This window comes from Crotalus tigris, unplaced genomic scaffold (assembly GCF_016545835.1).
Source record: "Crotalus tigris isolate CLP2741 ecotype Arizona unplaced genomic scaffold, ASM1654583v1 scf7180000023719.973015, whole genome shotgun sequence".
Lineage (NCBI taxonomy): Eukaryota > Metazoa > Chordata > Lepidosauria > Squamata > Viperidae > Crotalus > Crotalus tigris.
Genome location: NW_024100138.1, coordinates 174,917 through 197,406, shown reverse-complemented (window position 1 = coordinate 197,406; position 22,490 = coordinate 174,917). Strand labels below are relative to the sequence as shown.

At 34.6% G+C, this 22,490-nt stretch overlaps 1 protein-coding gene across 22 annotated transcripts in view; it reads left to right on the top strand.

The window, feature by feature from the left end:
• The window catches only part of ADGRL2 (adhesion G protein-coupled receptor L2), a 690,605-nt gene extending 668,675 nt beyond the window's left edge, over window positions 1-21,930 (top strand). For 6 of the 22 annotated variants that reach the window (XM_039321043.1, XM_039321048.1, XM_039321042.1 and 3 more), the window contains 7 exons: window positions 3,366-3,457; window positions 5,546-5,714; window positions 9,384-9,512; window positions 11,212-11,308; window positions 16,103-16,231; window positions 17,243-17,260; window positions 19,828-21,930. In XM_039321043.1, coding sequence (XP_039176977.1) covers window positions 3,366-3,457; window positions 5,546-5,714; window positions 9,384-9,512; window positions 11,212-11,308; window positions 16,103-16,231; window positions 17,243-17,260; window positions 19,828-20,582 — 1,389 coding nt within the window. In that variant the 3' untranslated portion in view covers window positions 20,583-21,930. Of the gene's footprint in view, window positions 1-3,365; window positions 3,458-4,476; window positions 4,522-4,832; window positions 4,860-5,545; window positions 5,715-9,383; window positions 9,513-11,211; window positions 11,309-16,102; window positions 16,232-16,451; window positions 16,534-17,242; window positions 17,261-19,037; window positions 19,091-19,827 lie in introns of all 22 variants that reach the window. The other 16 variants (XM_039321054.1, XM_039321052.1, XM_039321055.1 and 13 more) reach the window with 10 other exon arrangements.
• The last annotated feature ends 560 nt before the right edge of the window (window positions 21,931-22,490 follow it).

Sequence of the window (22,490 nt, the reverse complement as noted above, 5' to 3'; positions counted from 1 at the left end):
CTATTTAAGTAGACTACCATTTCAAGCTGTTTTTAGCTTCTCATATTTCCGAATAATACAGCAATCTGCCTGAAGTTCTTTAGCTTATAAATGTATCCTAGGGTTCAAGTTATTCAAAGGAGGTTTATTTGCTTCCTTTCTTGTTTGCTTGTTTTCCTTCTCTGTGACTGAAAGGGACAAAATCATAGTCCTATAGGACAATGGTTCTCAACCTTTTTAATGCTGCGACCCCCAACCAGTCGTAAGTTGAGGACTACTCTCTATTCAAGAGAGTCTATTCTATTGGCTTTCAAAAGCCAATAGAATAAAACGGAGTAGCACAGCTAAGGAAAAGGAGAAAAAAATGGCGGACTGCGTTGTTTGGCGACCCCCGTGAAATGGTCGTTCGACCCCAAATGGGGTCCCGACCCACAGGTTGAGAACCACTGCTATAGGAGGAGGTGTGTGGCAAAACAAAAGTTGTAACATCAAAAAACATAACCTCCCCCCCCCAAATTACATACTTGTATTCAGGAACCGGATAAAATATGGAAGACTGGAGTTTGCCTTTTGTTGTTGTCATTGTTGTCATGGTTAATAACAGGAATCTAAGGCAATTATCTTTTAGGAGACCTTGCCACTGTTCATCATGATGCTTGCTGTTCTTTCATTGTGATAGTTTTAGGAAAGGTTATATAAATGCCTTGCTGATATTTGAAAGGTTTCTAAGTGTTGCTTTTCAGATAATGAACTTGGGTTTATTGCTTTATATTATATTCACTAAGATATAGAGAACAAGCATCCTATGCATTGTTATCATAGGCACATCATCTTGGATTTATAGTACTTTTAAGATACTTTCATTTCCACTCCATTCCCCTCCCTCCATCACTTGCAGAAGATTTATCATCCTGGATAAAATACAAGGCCAATTTCTTCCATCCATTTTTTCTTCTTTCAACAGAAGCTTCCAAATGTATTGATTAAGTTGCATTTGTTTGTTTATTACATCCAAATTTTGCAACAAGAATTTCTATTTTAGGCTGATTCTATTCATTAAAGGTTTATTGACATAGAGAGCACAAAGTAAATTATAATGGCATATATCAGGAACTCCATCCAGGTATTTTGGACTTAAATCACTAAATCTGTAACATGTCCAGAGTCACCTCTAGAGAAAATGGATGGCACATAAATAATTGTCTATATAAGACAAATGATGTCTGAAACAGTTGGATAATACTATATCTGCCACATATGGTAGCCATTGGTAATTTTGTAGCTTGAAAAGGAAAGTGTTGAAGATAGCTAATGTGGTTAGTAGTTATGGTGCTAAATGAGAACAACGAAGATCAAATTAAATTTCACTCCTGGCCAGCCCACATAGGGCTAGTGTTGGGAATTTTGTATTTGTGCATCTTTTTTTTTGAGGGGGGGGAATCATAACTGTTTTTCACAATTAATGCCTATGGATACCTGGCTCATAATATGCAGCTTAGGTCAGGCTTTAATTTTAATAAATAAATAAAAAAGTTTAATACAACATTTTGACATATCATATTTGTATCAGTAGTAATATTTGGTTAATGTGCTGGTGGTCCTAGACAGTCTAAGAAGCAAGTTAGAAAAAAATTAGAAACATGAAAATAAAAGACGAAACAGCTTCACTTATACCCACTTAGTAACTCTGACATATTAAAACTCATAATAACTGTATTCATTGACTGGCTACAGTGGGGCTTTTATAACAAACAAACAAAAAAAAAACCCTACTGCCTTGACCTAAACTATGTATACTTTAAGCCATGAAAACAAGGGACATTATGATAAAATGTGATTAATATAAATGCTTACATCAACCACAGCTTTAAATTTTATTGCTGCCAAAATATTGACAGATCATTCTACAAGCTATTCTTTTTGTATCAGCCAAGGGTTCAGTTTCCAAGAGGCAGTCAATGCCATTATGCAATATGTCAACAATCTGAATATAGGCCCCTTGGTTGTAATTTCTACCCGTTGGGGCCAGAAAATCCACACAGGCATCATGAATATCAATACACATAAAATATGAGCAGTTCTGTCAGTGTAAGTCATAAAACCATTTTGCAAGGTAGAAAGAGGACCAGTCACACCACGAAACCACCACATTCACAAGGCAATGGGAACAGGACAATAAGAGTTTGATTAAGTAGCTTAGGAATAATATATTTACCTTTTCCGAGGCTGACAATAATAGTTCTGTGTGGAAAAAGACAGACTAGATGGCGGATCTCCTATTTCAGGAAATAGACCTGTGTCAAATGGACATCAGAGGAGCAGAAAAATAGAAGATACATGATTTGGAATTTGTAATCTGGTATTCTATGGCATGTTCTTTTTAACTTTGTGAAGAGTGCAAATTCATCAGTAAGCAGGCATTGAAAAAGTTAATGAAATAATTACTAAGAAATTTATAGAATGCAAAGGACCCCATAATTTGTTCTGTGGGTTGTTCAGGGATGGAGAAGGGAATCATGGGTTGTTATTTATTCCTGTAAAAGTGTGGGAGGGGCTAAAATTAATGTTGTGGGTATTTACCCATTAGATGAATTATTTATAACTGAAGTTATTTGATGATAAACTATCACATCATGCTAAAATTACTGCCTTGTACAGTATTTGTCTTTTTCTTTTATACTTTAACAAATTTATGGTTTTGTTATTTAGTACTTTAAATTTTTCATTTGCCAATTTTAAATGGGATTCAGAAATCATTTTGTAATTTTCACTGTAGGAACAAATTAAATAGGTGGCTTAGTATCTATTGTGGAAACAGTAACTATTTACAATTGGAAGAGGATTTGTTTCTTTCAATATTGTGTTTAATTATTACCTTATGCTATGGCACAGAAATATATTTACCTAAAAAGGAGACAATCCATGCATTGAACACATTCCCACCAATACGTACAAGAAAAAAATAGAAACTGTAATTAATTTTGGATAAAAGATTTTCTCACCTGCATGAGGTTTTTTTTTCTTATACATATAGCCTTCTATATTAGAAGCATATTTAAATATACTGGTTAATTTTTTTTTTATTACTATTATTGCATAATGTAACATTTTACAATAGGCATTATATATATTATATAAATATACTAAAACTTTAAACAAGTTTGATTGACATTGGAAAGAATGCAAGATGTTATCTGAAAAACATATTTGCTGGATTTTTACCACTGATCTAATCTTTTGTCTGAAGCTACTTTGCTGAAAATACTCAGTCACACAATAGTTTGGAGAATGATAGCTTTTCCTCTTTTTTGTTTAGTCTGGAGTATCGTCATTAATCAACCTGTTTCTTGAAGTAGTTTAATTTCATTTGTATCTTGTTTTGACAGCTGAATCTTATCTTCCTGGTGATCACACTGTGCAAAATGGTGAAGCACTCAAACACTTTGAAACCAGACTCTAGCAGGTTGGAAAACATTAAGTAAGTGCTATGTGTTCAGATCCAAAACTGTGATTATTTGTCTGATTGTTTCAGCTGATTGAAAGCTCCCCTTCCATTAGGAACATATGGCTTTGTCTCCCAGGAACCACAGATGTCAGTTAGAAATGAACAACACCAGTCTTGCTTTCAACACATTTGTTGCTCCAATATTACAGACAAGGTTGAAATTAAATAACCTTCTCCTTGGCATGGTGGTCAAAGGCGTTTGGTTTGGTGCCTTCCTGAAATTCCAGAGCAGCACAGTCATTTCATTTGCATTTAAAATGCCCCTCGAAATTGCATTCCTCTCTGCACGGCTGATGTTGTTCTGCTGGTTTTGTTTTGTTAAATTATTCTCAGCAGTTAGGGGTCCTCAGCAGTTTTCCCAGTCATAATTCTGACCTCCTAAGATAGTTTGCTCCTATGACTGTGGCTATCTTGATGGTTATCTGTTCCTTTTCATGCTAATTTAACAAATAATTATTTTTGTCTTAATACTCTCTTTTCCAGAAATTGAAGCAATGTTTAATTTAATAAAACTGACAGTGGTGGATCATACTTCAGGCTGAGCTAGGCAACATAAAGCCTTCTCTTTCGGCTTCAGTCCATGCTATTTGTGTGGTTAAGGAATAGAAATTGATTTGAGGTTTTGTAGTTAAAAACACTCCAGTCTTGTGTTGCCTATTCCAGCTTTTTACCATTTAGTCATAGGGTTATTTCAGGCTAGGTTATTGTATTAGTCTGATGCTGGAGGGCTGAATAAATTTTATCATAAGAAGCAAGCTCTAATAAGTTCCAAGCAATTGTGCTGCAGACTGGATTTTTAAATTGTCTTTGTAAATAGAATGTGACAAGGGTAAATTTGCAAGATACCTAACATTGCAAACTAGATATTGCTTAGATAGGTCACAATATCAACTTCATTGCATGTTGCATGTTAAGAGAGAGAGAGAGCTAATCTTTAGCATCTCTCTCTTTTCTTCCTTTTCTTCCTCTTTTTGTCTTCTCATCTACACCAGTAATTACCGTGTTTGTGATGGCTACTATAATACGGACTTACCTGGGTAAGATAGAACCCTATATTAACAAATTTAAAGCATGACTTTAAAAAAGAAAAAAAGAAAAGAAAAAAACTTGAAAATTTGGACAATTTCCTGGATTGTCCCTAATTTTAATGAATCAAAATATCTAATTTGCTAAACTATTTTCAACTCTTAAATGCCTTTATTATTTTAAATTGCTTGCATCTGCACTTTGAATTCTCTCCTTTTAACTAATTTTTGTATGAACTTTACTAAAATGCTTTTTTATTAATTTCAAATTAAATTTCTGTCTAATAATTTTGTTTCTCTTTTCTGCTTATAATGCTTTCTAGCTATGAAGATAATAAGCCATTTATCAAGTAAGATCATTAGTTAGATGTGGAATGCAATGAATAAATCCCTTTTCCCTTTTCATTCTGTGCTGTTCTCTGCGATTTTCTTTCTTTCTTTTTTTTTCCCCCGAAACTATTCATTATGAAATCCTTTAAAGATTTTATATTGCTGCTAAATCCACATACTTAACCACATTCAGCAAGACACTTTCCAGTGAAAGTTAGAAGATATAGTCTTAGTTTAGTAGAGTTTTTGAGCTTCTGGTTATGGGCTACTGAACTGCCATATAAACCTTGCATAACTATTTTATCTGTGTATGTTATGTCAAATTTCAAACACGTTTATTTTTTTAAAAAAACACCTGGCTTCTGTTAATGACTAAATATTTGTTATAAAATGTACAAACACACACACATATATAACAGATAAACAAAAGGTTGAAGGATCATGGATTCTATTTTTGCATTTCAAAATAATACTGTCCGTTTTCAGTCGTGAATAAGAGAAAGGCTCATCTACCACTGCTGCTTTCACTAAAGGATAGGACTGTTCCTTCTTTAATAGTCGAAAGTCTATTTTTTAATGTCTGAATGCAAATCTAGCAACAGATAACCATAGCAAGTGAAAATGTAATGCATAAATTTGTAATTGTGCTGAGATTATTATTTTTTTTAAACTCAGTAGTCTTGCTTAATTTTATTTTATTTTTCAGGTCTTGGGCTCTAGGTGCGTTTGCTCTCCTGTGTCTTCTTGGGCTAACATGGTCTTTTGGACTGCTTTACATCAACGAGGAGACTATTGTGATGGCATACCTCTTCACAGTATTTAACGCTTTCCAGGGAATGTTCATTTTCATTTTTCATTGTGCGCTGCAGAAGAAAGTGAGTCATCTCCAGATAATTTTATTTATATGTGTTTATCTGTAACGAATAACAAAATATATACCATAGACATGGCAAACTATAGACCACATTGAAAGGAAAAACAAGAAAAAAATTCTCGTTGACCAAAATTTTGGTCATCTGTTGTTATATAATAGAATCAAAATATCAGTGAGAATCTTGCATTGGTTTTCTCCATCTCCACTTATTGAATGTTAAAAAAAATATGCAGAAAAATTGATTTTAAGTATTTTTGTCCTCACAAAGATTGCATGTATAAATTTTTGACACAAAGTGCACATTTCTAATGAGCATTACATATTTAGCATATAGTTTATTTCTTTTATTTTATTGTAACGAAGAGCCACATGGCAAAACCCTAAATGATAAATCTGAAAAAAAATACAGTAGAATAATATATCAATCTAGAAGTTATTCATGAGATCACTATGTATAAGAATTCATGATAAATGTTTTCATCAAAAGTAGTTTACCAGCAAGCTATTTAAGGGAACCGGTACGGTGTTGCTGTTGCTTTTTTCACATACTATAGAAGCAGAATGTCTTTAATTATAACATCTAATGCTCTGATAGAAAATATTGTTGAATATAATTAGCTATAAAGATAACAATTGCTGGTTCTAGCATAGACTTTAAATTCCAGTAAGTTGAATATATTATTTGCTTTATCAAAGTAACCTTAATAATAGTTTTGCATTGTATGAAAAAAAAGGATTTTTATAACATCAATAAAAAATCATTGTGTCAAAAATTAAATGATGAAAGATTACAATTAGAAATCTTGAAATATAATCATAAAACAAAAAAAATGAATAACCCATAAGTAAAATTTAATCACATTGGGATTATATTTGGGGATTCTTGATTCAAGAGTATTGCATTACATTAAGATTTTTAGATTAAAAAAGACATAACTGAGTTAGTTATTTGTAATATATCACACATGTATACTCTTTATGTAAAGACTGAGAGAGAAGCAATTTTTTGCATTTAAAATCAAAACAGCATTTCAAAATTTGTTTATAATTTTAATGACATCTAATTTGTATGCTGCAACTTTTATACATACTTCTATAGTGGTATTACCTGGAACAGCTCTTATCATCTACAAGGGTAAATTTGCCAGAATTAAATATTAACTTTTTAAAATAAAATTAAAAGGACAATATTGAAGACTTTCAGAATAGAGTATTAAGGTTTTTTTGTTTTCAAAATCATAAATACAAAGGTGCACAATATTTATAGTGTTAATATTTTGAAACATGCAGCATCTTGTTTTTATAGTAAGCAAAGCCAGCACAACAAAGTCATAACAAAATGCCATTCAAGTGTAGGAAAAGTAGATAAAGTAAGTCAAGATTATTCATACTTCCAGATTGTCATTTGAAGTTTAAAAGCTTCATTCTCTGCTACTGGATATTGTTCCGTTTTTTTTCTATATGTAGCTAACGCAGTCTTTTTATTTGGTTATTGCTAGTGGTCACTAAATTGAGCAGAGAAATAAAATTGGGAAAGTGAAAACAATTATGTTTCCCATCCTGACAGGATGATAGTTCTGTTACCTCGGTTTTCAGCAAGCTGTAATTTAGAAATGATGGCAGCAGAATGTGCAGTCCAACAGAAAATGTATGTTTGCAGCAATATAGACAGTTAGGCAAAATCAGCCTCAGAGAGTGATATTTAGGAGACAATGAGAGGATCTTTTGGTTAGAATTCCATAGCTGTTGGCATCTTTTAATTGATAGTTATGCATGCCCATGAAATATTTGTGTTATTTATCAGTACAGGGCTTTAGTTTTTGAGCTCAGCCACATTTATCATCCCTTAAAATCAGTAGGCTCATTCTGTTCTGTGTTGTGATATGTTCATGCATATTCAACACAAATTTAGCTTAATGTTATTTGGTTGCATCTGTGTGAAAAGCTATTTGTAGAATATATTTGAATGGAAGGTTCTTTATCAGAAGTACTAGTACATCCAGCCACTGTTTCTTCCCTGGCACGGCATGATGGTATCCTCACTATCTGCTCATTTGGGAATCCAATATTATTTGTTAATCTTATATTTATATAACATATAATTATATAATCTTGTAATGTATATATTTAATCTTATGTGCAAAGGTTGCCAAAACCAATGACATCGGAAAATAAAATAGTAATCAAAAATGAATGCATACCAAAACAGCAAACAGTAAAACATAATTAAAGTCAGTACAGGTTAAAACAAGGAACAGCTGAAAAAGCAAACCCATTCCTTAAGTTAAATACTTTTTCCATTTCCATTCCATTGCTAACAGGTATATGCTATGAGCAGAGGGGCCTCTGTTGTTTGGGATTTCCCAAAATCTTTGTGTGCAGCCACAAGAAAAAAAATGTTTCTTGATTTATAGCCAAAGGTACTTAGATGCTGTGACAGAGAGAAAAGTGCCTGGATGGTCTCAATATCTGAGCGTGTTCATAGAGATATCTGCCTTCGGCACACAGTGTAATACGAAAGGAAAAACCATGTTTAATATCTTGAAACATTGATTAATGATTTAAACTAGACTGCATTCAGAGAAGCAGGTGCTATTTGAAACTATTCAATTCTGCTTGAAACTTCAATATCCTGTCATGATCACAGTGCTTAAAATAAGTGGAATGATCATCTGTGTATTAACAGAAAATACTTAGTTGACACACTTGTACCCAAATCACTGACCAATGGAATAATGTACAGGCAGTCCTCAATTACAGATCACTCATTCAGTGATTATTTAAAGCTATGATAGCATTGAAAAATGAGATTTACGATGAGATGTGAAGTTGCTGCCATTGCAGTATCCTCTCAGTACATGATAGTGATTGGATGCTAGGCAACTGGCTCACATTTTCTATAGTTGCACATGATCACCATTTGTAACCTTCAAAGACAGCTTCCAACAAGGAAAGTCAATGGGGAAGTTGGTAGGAAGTTAGAAGTTGTAGTCACATGACATCTCATTAACAGTCTCTGGTGATTCGCAGAACTGATGTAAGTTGGCACAGTCACATGATTTTTCAATTTAAGATCACATCAGTTATAGCAAGAGTTGTCCATCCCTGTTGCAATCAGTAAATGAGGATTATCTATATTTGGGGAACATGAATTAATTACTGAAAAATCTATCTATCTATCTATCTATCTATCTATCTATCTATCTATCTATCTATCTATCTATCTCTATCTCTATATATCTGTCTAATATAATATTAATCTAATCTATCATGTGCAAAATTTACCACTTGAGGGACAGGACTTTCTGGAAAAAACTGGAATGTTTCTCCATCCCAGACCATAGTAATCCAGCCATTTGCAGGTGGCCCACTAGTTTTTCTAAGGAAAATTTCTGGAGTGCCACCTTATACTTTGGCCCCAAATAATATTTACAACTAAGAAGGTGTCACTATTTTTCCCCTGTAATCAGTGTTTGGGAATATAATTGGGAATGAACTGAATCAGTCCCACGAACATCGTAAATGTTGCAAAATAATGTTAAGTACAATATTCATGTTTGTTTAATTGGATGTCTAACACAGTTATATGCTTCATTTTATTATATAGAAATACATTTCAAAAAGGAAAATATAAATGTATCTGATTACGATCATTGTTATTCACATATAGGTACGCAAGGAGTATGGCAAGTGCTTCAGACATTCATATTGTTGTGGTGGATTACCCACAGAGAGTCCACACAGTTCAGTAAAAGCATCAACAACACGAACAAGTGCCCGTTATTCCTCTGGCACCCAGGTAACAAACATTTTGACAGTATTTCTAATGACAGCATCTTTTAATTAATCTTGGTTATCAAACAGCCTATTGAGATATGTTCTGTTTAGATACACTAACTGTATTCTCATTATAACAGCTCTGTTGACAGTCTTTTGATACACACACATACACATACAAATTGTATGCCAGTTCAAAAATTTCTGAAAGTTTGAATTTGTGGAGGTAGTTTTAAATCCTTTACTGAGAAATAGCTCCATCCACAGAGAGATTTAAATAATCATTCTCTGATTAGAAAATGACTGAATGCAACTTTATAAAATAAAGTTTTATAAAGGTCGTAAAGCAAATCAGATGTGAAACTGAAGCATGCTCCTTGTAAAGAAAAGTTTCAGAAAATATTTCCTGATGGATTTTTAGATACGTATTTCAAAAACATTTTTGTATATAAAATAAAGGCATTGTTAGCAAAACCTCCTGGAAAATCACCTGCATAAACTGCTGCATATTGGGTATCACCTGCACTTTTGAATATGTGCAGTTGTCAAATACAAACAAGACCTCACTGTTTGCAATAATGTTTGTCATGCCTTTGTTGGGTTTGACTTCTGATTATGTTTGAAGAAAGTGTTTGGAGTGTGTTTGTGGATTTAATGCATAAGCAAAATGGCAGACAGCCTTTTGCATAAACATACAGTCAATTTTTCCAGGATCTTTTTATCCACTTTAAAAAAAACACACAATCTGTGATTGTTGTATTTAAATAGAACCGAATGACCCACAAGGGCACCTCTAACTAGTGATAAATTTCTGTTTAAACAAAATTATTTCCATGAATAAGGCCCTTATGTTTATATTACATTATATTTCCCCCCCCCAGATTTTTATATTATATTTTTTTCCAGGGCGATGAAAAGAACTGAGAATGGGACTAGGCCACTGCATTTTCTCTCTCTTTTCTGTATGTGTCTTGTCTGTGTGTATGGGTGTATGTTTCTGTATACAGTCTCTTCTTCTGAAAGTACTGATGAATTATAACTTCTTCAATTTAAACATAATTGAAGCTTCACAAACATTTAACTCCTTAACTTTCCTTCATACTAGAGCTCAGCTGCTGTGGAATTATTGGAAAGTAATCCTGACATGGATTAGAAAAACTTTAATAAAGCGCGGAAATTACACAAACATCTCAGCCCTCAATTTTTTAGGTCTCTTATTCCGCCTTTATTATTTTCATACATAACTGAAGGTGGCAAACATACCTAATATTCCCTCCTCCTATCCTCCCCACCACAACAAACCTGTGAGGTGATTAGCGGAACTTGACTGGACCACAAGTTTGTTAATTCTACTGTCAGCATCCCTTGGTCAACCTGGAGAGAAAATAAAATGCCACACGCTTAACACTGCCTAAAAGGCACCAAAATTTCATTTGCTTTCAATTTGAAGTCAATCACATAACATATCCAGTATAACTACTCACTCTTTTTCAGCATCCTGATTTTAATAATATGCATAATAACACTTAACTACACAAAAGAAAATTAACAGCATAGTCTGGAACACATTGACTTGGAAGTGAGTGCTATTGTGTTCAAGAAAAGGGCTTACATAAGAGATCACATGAGATGATTGGGGGCTAGTAATAAAGTAGCAGTAGTGGTCTTCTACAGCCATTTGAGATGTGACAGTTCCACCTGATTTTCTTTACATTTAACAGAGCCGAATAAGAAGAATGTGGAATGATACTGTGAGAAAGCAATCTGAATCTTCCTTTATCTCAGGTGATATCAATAGCACTTCAACCCTTAATCAAGGTCAGTTATTTGATAGATTTCACTCTACTTTTTTAATGGTATTTCTTAAATAAAAATGTCAAGGTATTAGATTGCAGTAATTAAACCAAATAAACAGATGTGCTCTGGGAAGTTATTATAAGCTAAAGATCTCAGCATTTGAGTGAAAACAGACACATATATGCGGAAGACTGTTTTAAAAAAGAAAATCTGTAACTCAAGACTATTTGTCTTGAATACATTTAAAACTCAGTTCCTTCATCTCTTTACTTAGGATGAAAGTTGACATTCACGTTCATAGAAAGCGCATTTAAATAAGCCTCATCAATAATTTAACTTAAAAGCAAGAATATAATTTTAAAACTTTGCTAACCTATATATTCTAAAACTGAAACAGAACTACCAGTACAGTAAAATTTTAAATGCATTAGATTACCATACACAGTTTGCCTGTAAAATCATATTAGCATCAGCTCACTATAAAAGGCAGCTGAGAATTCATTTTCCTTCCAGGATAGTTCTGATCATGTTTAGAATGTGGGGCATTTCCCTGCCACATGACAATCCCAGGGAAGGAGGGAAAACCTTATCTTGCTTTTTAGATAGTGGGTTAAACCTTATGACTTTAACTCAGATTTAATATTTATAGGTTTTCAGTCCTGTTCACGTAGACATACAGTACTAAACAATACTAAAGTCTCATCTGGAAATGGCCACAATGGGATTTTATTCAAGGACAATGTTTTGTTGCAAATTTAAAGTCTTAAAATGCTCATTCAAAATTGGCAAGATCACTTCTTTAAAACCCAGTGGATGAGAAGAGGGGGTCGTCTTGTCAATTGAACATTCAGAAAAGCACTGGATAACTTTCAGTGCCCAGGTCTAATTCTGCCATGACAATGATTGGGGGTTGCAGTTATTATGCACTTCAGTTTTACAAAATAAATAAATGCACGATTGTGGTCAGCATTACAGGAACATTGCATAGTAAATAGCATGACTATTTCAAGCTAAGCATCTATTCCCAAAGAAATCACAAGTTGGATTGGTTTAAAAAGTAGCCATTTGCTTGTAGATTCTTTCAGTCGAAAAGAGGATTCTTGTGCAAAAGAGGATCATTTATACTTTGATTCAGCAAGAATTGGTTTCCATAACAACATTCCCCATACTTGCAAATGTTTCTTCATTGTCTTGAGAGAGATTTGTATACACAAAGCAAATATTTTTAGATAGATATTTGCAGATGAAGTGATTAAGAAGCACAAGTGTCCTCCTGAGAGAGAAAGAGAAGGAAATGAGGATGTGTGCATCATAACATAATGCAACCTGCATCATGACATCATTAAATAATTGCACAATCAAGATGTCATGATGCATGTATCATCATTTTGGCATCATTGTTCTTTAGTCTAGATACTGTATATGCCACCGTATTAGGCGACCCAGCGTATAAGACGACCCCCGTCTTTATAGCCGGGCCGCATTCCTAGAACGTCGTCTTATACGCCGGAAACTACCAGTATTTCCGGCGTATAAGACGACTCGGCGTATAAGACGACCCCCGTCTTTGACGCCGATTTCAGCGCTCACGGAAGTCGTCTTATACGCTGGCATTTACGGTACCTATATTAATTATTGTAGCTGCAACACATATGACCACATAGAATTATAGATAGATAGATAGATAGATAGATAGATAGATAGATAGATAGATAGATAGATAGATAGACAGATAATAAAAGATAATGGCTGTTCCTGAATTTCTATAGAATAATGTACAAAATACAATTGGGTTTAATAATCCACTCAATGTTCATCAATATTGTGTATAGTAAAAACCTAACTCCTGGGTTCAAACTTATGTGAGGTACTGGTATATCCTACAAGAGATTTCTAGTTCTTTGCAGTTTCATACATCATTGTTTGCCCTTGCTGTAATGTGTACATTATCCTTGGTAGGAAATACGAATCTCTCTTCAACAAAGCCTGTGCTCTGTTTTTCGTGTCTAATTGTAATGCAATGCCAAGCAATTATATGCAAAAGGGAGTGATCTTTCTTTGCAGTGTTCTGTTTCCCCCCCCCCCCAGAACTGGTCAATCTGAGCATTCTAAAAGTGGTTTGTATATTTCTGCAAGCGTATCTTCCAGAACAGGAAGTAGTTAATGGAGTTCTGGATGTGATCCAGCCCCCAAATGAGCCAAACTGAACATTTTAGGGAAAGTGAAATGTTCCAGTGATGAACTGATCCTTTATGCATAACTGTAATACCAAGCAACTCAACATGTATAAATTTCAGGAATTAACCACTGGTTTTTTGGCAGAATAAAGACACTGCAATATTTTTTTTCTCTGATCTCAACCCAATCATTGTCTAAGGCTCTCTTCCATTCTCTACAAAGGATATGTTATTTTCAGTCTAGGCTATAGCTTTTTTTGTTGGCTTTCCTTTCTTGCCACAACTGTGAACTGGAAATGGAAGGGGAGAGAAAAATCAGGAATAAGAAATATAAAAATATTATATATTAAAAGACAAGCTATATAATAGAAGAATGCAAGGGAGTTAGGAATTCTTATCAGATTGATCTTTCTCCCTGAAAAGAAATGTTCTAAAGTGAAATGAGTTATTGTCAACTGAACGTGTTACAGGTAGTCCTTGATTTATGACTAATTGAACCTGGAATTACAGTCGTAAGCTGCTGTAGTTGTTAAGCAGGTCACCATGTGACTGGGCCAATTTTACCTTTTTTATCTCTATTTATTTATTTATTCATTCATTTTCTATTTTTGAAGCAGGCATTAAGCAAATGTACTGATCATTAAACAGAGCCATTTTATCCAATAGATGCTTTGTAAAAGCCAGAAATTTGTAATATTTGACACAGGATATTGAGAACAGCCATAAAGGTGGACCAGTTGCTAAATACCCAAAATACATTCATGTGACCCAGGGTGGTGGTGTTAATGTCTATCATAACTTTGAAATCAGGTCTCAGTAGCTTTTGACAGGTCCATTATAAGTTTGAAGAATTGTTAAGCTTACTGTAAATTGAGGACTATCTGTAAAGCTTCTTTATATCATTTCTATAAAAGAGGAAAAAACTAATTAGATATATTAATCTGCAGTTCATAGTCACGATTCACAGAGAGGCTATAATGTTTGTTATACTAACCCACCATTTCACTTATAAACCATGGTTTGATGCACTACATTAGTTCAGATTTATTCAACTTACCATGGTTAAAACAAGCTATGGCTTAGTATGCAAGTGCAATTGTAATTTTTGCACTTCTGATGCTACCTGGTTGGTTAGGCACAGTTTAAGAGATAATGCAAATCTGAGAACATTCCAATGAAATGGCCTCTGTAACATTAAGGAGAATGGGAGCCGGATTCTTAGTTTACGATGAGAAAAGTGTCATACTCAGAATTGGGGAATTAATGTTCAACTATATCTGGTGAGTATACTGGAAACAGTATATCTAAGTGGGTATCAAAGAACTATAGCCAATTTTGTAATTCAACTGGAACTATACTGCATAGTTATTATAATAGCAATTTTATGATATGCAGTATAGTGACAAACGGATTTGCATTGCCTTTGCTAATATTTAGAGTAAACCTCAAACTGTGGACAGGAAAAAAATCAAATAAATTAAATCAAATTGCAAATAAGATTAGCGTAAGCTGACAGTACAGCAATTCCTAAAACTCCAGGATTTTTGCTACCTAGAGTAGTAATATTTTTAGTAGTGATAAGAACATTAATATTTAAAATGTAATATCTTCTTCTATTGCCACAATGAGAGCCTAATCAATTTAAATTTTGTATATGCATTTTTGGGCTGCTCTGTGTCTCATCTTGGGTCAATATCAGGCTCCCCTATCTACTTTCAGATTGCTCAGTTGAAAGGCCCTTTCAACATAATTTTATTTGCATGTCTACAAAGCAGTAGAGTCTTCATATCTGTTCTGACAACTATATTAATGTAACAGACCCAAAATCAGTGTGATGTTTCACATGCTGAGTTCTTAGCAAGTAATGCTGTGTGTGGCTGCTTCATTAGAAGCTTACTGAAAAGTGTTGATGCATTAGGACTGAAATTGCAGAAAGAGCTTTTGTATGAGCTTTCATTGTGTTCATTTAAGATTCTTTTTACAGAGAGAGCAGAGATAACTTAAAAGATAATTGACTTTACAAATCCTCACGATAGTGCAGCATGAAGCCCATTTGACATGTAAAAATATATGAATGATTTGCCTTCGACCTCTCTTTCTGCTGTTCCTTCAGCATGTGTTCCTTACATAGAATGGAATAGGCGTCTTGCAGCTTGCCATTGCTTACTTTAACTTTGTTTTAAACTACGCGAGTGATAAACCTTGGCTGTTGCTATCAGAGAATTGCCTATTGCTCTCAATTAACAAATTTTTGATGTATCTAGTCTGGTGCCTATCCACAGTTAAAGTTACAGGCATTAAGCTGTAACTTCTTGAAATAGAACATTGGTCTCTGTATTTAATTGCTATCCATGTGTTAACAGCAATTTTGTATAAATTGTATAAATTAGCAAATGTCATTCTCAGCAGGTGTTTACTTTGGGGATTTGGCCAGCACCTGTGAATTACTGAAACCTAACTATATTTTCATTCTCTTCCTTCAAATTAATAGTTCAAATACAGTCAGAAATGTTCAGCTGAATTAAATTTGACGGGATATACATGACTTGTGATTGAATTTAGAAAAAATACACATTATTGGAACTGTCAGCCTCAAATGAAAGAGCTGATGTCTCTCTTTCTGTTTCTTTTGCTTTAGGAGTGACTGGCAATTACCTACTAACAAACCCTCTTCTTCGACCGCACGGCACTAACAATCCTTATAACACATTGCTCGCTGAAACCGTTGTATGTAATGCCCCTTCAGCTCCCGTGTTTAACTCACCAGGTGTGCCCACACTTTGGGATATGTTAATTTTGCATTTTGCTTTAAAGTATGTTTTGCTCCAAGCCTTTTCTTTTAACATAGTTGGAGCTACAGTTTCCTTTAGAATTCTTTTCCTTCCAATGCTACTGATAATGCCAGGCTTGTAAAACTGCACTATATTATAGTGTTAATCCTTTGCCATAGTAGTATTTGCCAATAATCCTCCATGTTTTTAACACAGGTGGCATAAATCTTAATATACTATTGCAGGACTGACACCCCATGCTCCGAGAGCCCATCTTCAAGATATATATCACTTAGAGGTATCACATCTATGAAATATAAATTGAATCAAAAGCTTGCTGAGAACATCTGCTTATGGAGTTGATTAGACCATTAAACTCACACAAAGGCATCTTGACATGTGCACTGTCATGCTGTGGAAAACTGCATCCGGAGTCACATTTAGAGGCCAACTATAGTATAGTGCAGCTTTATAGGAGCCACTTTGATTTGCTGTGTTGTGTTTTGCTTTGTTTCCTTAAGAAAGTCATCAGATGGTGGCTAGTCTTAGAAAAGCAGAATTGTGAGGAATATACAGCCTAATTGCTGGATCTAATCTCAGATGCTTAGGACAGGCTGTGTTTTCTGTCCTCTGAGCATTTGTCACCTAACTTGACATTGCTCTGATCTATCATTCAGTTGTAGGGATATTAATTCACTATAAAAGGCAAGAGTTATCAGGATTGTTAGCCTTAGCCATATCTTTGTTATACTGTACCAGCCAACCAGCCAATAAGGTTTTTTTTAAAGTAATGAGTCCTTTAAAAATAAAATAATGCACCTTTATTATTAGTTTAATAAATCATTTTAATGTAAATGAAATTCTGTCTTAAACATTTATAACATGTTTTTTTAAAAAAAAAAACTAAACGTATAAACGTGTTATATCAATTTTCCTTATTTTTAAACTGAACTGCAGTTTCTGTGTTCATTCTTGTGTTTTCTTACTTTCCTTATGCTCTCCTCTAGCAACCTACAGAGAGACAAGTATGGGAGTAAAACTTAACTTTGCCTATCAAATGTAAATTTTTTCAGCATGATTTTTAATGGGCACAATTAAAACATAACTAGCGGTCATGAAGTAGACTCAGCGGGCAAGTGGTTCACAATTTCCAAATTAATTATTTCCATACTCAGCGGTACGTGGGTACTGCTTTTTGGAAGAACCCAAAAAAGTCACTAGGTCTGTAGCAAGCCCTATTGGTAACTGATGATATCCAATGCTGAAATAATTTGCTGCTTAAAACCAGAGCACTGTTGAGCAAAATGCTTAATAATTGACATAATATTTCTACATTCCCACAGTAATCTTGCTACAGGCTAGGAAAGACTTCAAGTGAATTACCTGATCATGGGCATCTAAACTTGCCTCTCTAAAACTGGCTTAAGTGCATTGGAGTGTGCTTAACGCTGCAGTATATCACAGAAAATTCTTTTAAGGATTATTAAATATGCTTCAATATTTATTTAATAGAGTTTGAAGAATTATATTATTAAGAGAGAATGCTTTTATAGAGGAAATTAATACCGGTATGTGGCCCATGCATTGGTTCTCTCTTATGAATGCCATATGTTCCATATGGATAAAGCTTTTGCAAAAAAAAAAAGAAAAGAAAAAAAGAATGAAAATATATATGAAATTAACCCACCTACCAAACTTGTTTAATCAAAGCCTACAGCTTTTCAAAGAATTGTAACCTTTTATACTAATTCAGCACATATTAATGGCAAAAACAATGCAATGTAAGATTAGCTGCAACTTTTTATTTCTCAATTAGTATTCCATAACCAAAGGGAGACAAAAATCTCTGAGGCATCAACCTAGTGTTTCTATCTTTATAGAAGCAACTTTGAATTTTCTTGGTTAAGCTGCAGCTTTAAGTACTAGCTGAAAATAAACCTGGAAACATTTTTAGATGCACACACAGCCTTTTTACTTCTCTGTAATTGCTCCAAGCCTTGCATATAATGCAGCAGCTTCACAGTGGTCAGTTTCATTCAGACAACAGTACTTCATTCTTCCTTAAGAGTTCCAGACACTGCTCTAGAACAATAAAAGCAATTCTTCCAACAGCTCACTAACAAATCATCTAACTTTCCATGATCCATGCCATTCAATTTCTTTAAGAACTTTCTTTTATCTCCTTTGTTTGGGAAGCACTGTGATGTCTTAGTTTACATGTCTTTGTGTCTCTAGAAAAATGAATTTTGTCTCCAGTAAAAGGACATTTCACCATAAAATTCCTTTTTCTTTTTTTTTCCTCTTTCTCTCTTCCTAAACTTTGTGTCATCTTTCCAGCAGATGTATCCAATTTCTCCATTTCTCCAGCAGTTGAAAGTTATCGGTTCTGACTGATAATCTCCCATTCCACAGCTAATATTTCTTCTTTGGTTAATTTCTGTGACCCATGCTCAGAGAAATCCCTAAACATTTCTGCTTTTGATTTCCATATGCCCATGGTGTCTATGGGCTTAACTCTGAATAGACTTATGCTGGTTCATACAGTTCTGTCACTGTGACTGATGCAAACTGCAGGGCTGCAGGTAAATTTTGACATTCTGAAGCCTGGGGCCATTCCTGGCAGAGAGAATATAAAATGCAACCCTTCCTCTCCCTTCCAAAAAAAAGGCACATTAAAGTGGGAAAAAGCTGTTATTGCAAGTAATCTAATTTGCTGAACCCTTGCTCTGACTAAGTTGCTGAGACGCTCAGTAATTCTTCATCTTGTTACAATAAATCATTTTACTTTCTTTTATATATCAGCTACTCTTAGGCCAGATAGCCTGAGCAGACAGACATGATGTGAGTTGTCCAAAGTGAGTCATTCCACCTGCTGTCTTTCCTGTGTTGGATGGTGCTTGTGGGCCTCAGTCCCTTTCAGTGTGAGAGATGGGCTGTCTGTGCTTAACATAAAGTCTCTGTATTTGTCCATTTTTTTGGTCATTCTTTTGTTTGTTCCATCTTCAGCTAAAGAAACACACAGACACAAGGAAATGTTAGAAATGTTATATTAAAGTAGCTGCTTGCTAAATATGTGGGTTTACTGTTATGCATTTACCTTCTGTTTGTATGTGACCTGATTCCTTTTCCTTACTTCCTTCCCTCCTTCCCTTTTATTTATTTATTTTTAATTTAGTGTTGTTTAGGACAAATTCTGCTGGTTTTATTTTTCCCGTTGTACTTATGCACTAAATGTTTATGAATGTATTGCTTTGCATTCATATGCAAGGACATGGAGTCACTTTCTTCCTTGCAGGAAGAATTGTAGAACTGAATCCTAAATTGGTAACTTCAAACCTGTTAACATTTGTTTTAAAAATTTCTGATTGAAAATATCATTGAAGCCCCAAGGAAAAACAATATTACTTTGTAAAATTTCTCTCTCTCTCTTCCATTCGGTGTGTAGCTCTTTACTCTTGGGAGTCTCCCTGGCATGTCTCAAGTCCTACTTCCAAGTACAACTTTGTCCTGAACCACATTAAAGATTTTCTTAGAATAAGAATTTTAGCTCCAGGGTAAGCAGTAACCTGTGGGTGTCCTTTCTCTGTTGCAGGACATTCACTGAACAATGCCAGGGATACAAGTGCCATGGATACTCTACCGCTAAATGGTAATTTCAACAACAGCTACTCTTTGCGCAACGGAGACTATAACGACAGTGTGCAAGTTGTAGACTGTGGACTAAGCCTGAATGATGCCGCCTTTGAAAAAATGATCATTTCAGAATTGGTGCACAACAACCTGCGAGGCAGCCACAAGAACCATAACCTGGAGCGCACATTACCAATCAAAGCTGTGATCGGCGGGAGCAGTAGTGAAGATGATGCCATTGTTGCTGATGCATCGTCTTTAATGCACAGTGATAATACGGGCCTGGAGCTGCACCAAAAGGAACTTGAGGCCCCTTTGATTCCTCAACGGACTCACTCTCTTCTGTATCAACCACAGAAGAAAGTGAAGATGGAAGGAACCGATAGCTACGTGTCACAGTTGACAGCTGAAGTTGAAGATCACCTCCAATCGCCCAACAGAGACTCACTTTATACAAGCATGCCCAACCTCAGAGACTCTCCGTACCTTGAGAGCAGTCCTGACATAGAAGAAGATCTCTCTCCATCCCGGAGAAGCGAAAATGAGGACATTTACTACAAAAGTATGCCAAACCTTGGAGCTGGCCATCAGCTTCAGATGTACTATCAAATCAGCAGAGGGAATAGTGATGGCTATATCATTCCCATTAACAAGGAAGGATGTATTCCAGAAGGGGACGTTAGAGAAGGACAAATGCAGCTAGTGACAAGCCTTTAATAGCGTAGCCAAGGAATTCTGAAGGCCACATGCAAGTATTAAACAGACAGACTTAATTGGCTACGTGCAGACCCCCTCATATCTGCTTGAAGTGACTATTACTCTTGTCCCTGTGGTTTCTCCCATGTAAAGGAGTTGACTGGACCTTTCAGTTCTGTGAATTTTTATAAATCAAAAAAGCTTTGTATATACACAGAGTATACTAAAAGAATTATTTGTTACAAAGAGGGGAAAAAAAGAGATACCATCAAGGTATTTTAAGATATCTTGCTGCTGACATTTAAAAAAAAAGATTGTGAAATAAACACACACACATACATACATGCAAAGTGTTCCAGCCATTTTACAGCAGCAGTTTGGGAACTAAATTTGTAAATATGGCTGCATCATTTTTGTATGCCTGCATTGTATTATATACAAGACGTAGGCACTAAAATCCTGTGGGACAAATTTATTGTACCTTACTATTCCTGACTAGACTTGCAAAAGCAGGAGAGAGATTCTGCACCAGTTTGCTGTTCGTGACAAATCTTCCCCACTAAGGCAAGGGTTGAAAACATGTCTAACCACTAGCAATCAAGCCACAGGCCTTATTTCATATATTTCTTCAACTGTACAATGTTCTCATGAAAAAAAAATGGCTAGAGAAATTATATTTTGTTCTATTGCTAGGGTAAAATAAATAAATACCTTTGTGTCCAAACAGAAATATAATTGTCATTAAAATAATTTTAAAAGATTTGAAAAAAATATTGTGAAACGCTCTTGGTTGCACATATGCTACAAGCTGTTTCTTCTTACACTCGGTTCCGTAGTACCGTAATATGTTTAAAATGCAAACTCTACCCATTTTCTACTTCTTTTTCACTGTAAACAGTGTTCTGCTTTGACAGATTATTCTTATGGCTTAAGCGTGATATTGCCAAAAGAAGATATTTTATGGGAAGAAATCTCTTAGATGCCAATTTATGCCAGGCCTTGCACAAATTTGGTTAGAAAAGAACAATCACCCACTAGCTATAGATTCAGTTCCCCTTTGTTCTTTTCTTTGGAGAAGGCTGGAGGGAAGATGGACTAGTGAATGAAAGGTGCCTGCCCCTTTTCAGCTAAGAGAAAACATAAATATTACTCTTCCATATTCCTTCTGCCTATATTTAGTAATTAATTTATTTTATGATAAAAGAGCTAATTAAATGTACATTGTTTCAGGTTTTTCTTTTTTTTTCTTTTTTGCTCTTTCCCCCCAAATTCCTTTGTGTAAACCTGTTAATAATGATCCCATCACTAATATCCAATGTAAAGTTTAACACCTGTTTGACAGTAAATAAATGTGATTTTTTTTTCCAAATAGGTAAAAATGCGCTTTCTTGCATTATGGGTCATAAGCTCGATTATTGATTTTGTGAGCTGGTGAAATTCTGCTTTAGGATCACTCCTTTTACAGTTTTCAGACTATGTGAAGAAGATTGAAGGAGGGGTCAGTTCTGTGCTGCAGCTTTATTGTCACGTGTTATCAAGATGAGTTAGCAGCATATCCCCCCTTTTATAAAAGAGACTTTTAAAAAAAATCCATACAATCTTATTTATTAAAAGAAAATTTGAAAACTGTACAGTCATGTTTCAAGCAACTGTAATGCTAAATCTACAATTAGCGATAAAGATAATTAATCTCTTGTTCCTATAACCAAAAAAAACCCTAACATTGCTTCATTTATTAAAATGTCATGAATATTCAAGTCCTTGCAAAAATGGTAAAATCCCAGCATTTTTGTGATATGCATATTAACCTGACTATTATTACTACTGTTAGCAAAGAGGGAATCAAGGCAGAAAATTGATACAATGCCCAGAGCTTTACAGTGTGTCAACAACAAAGGATTTACATTTCACTAAACTTATTTATTTATT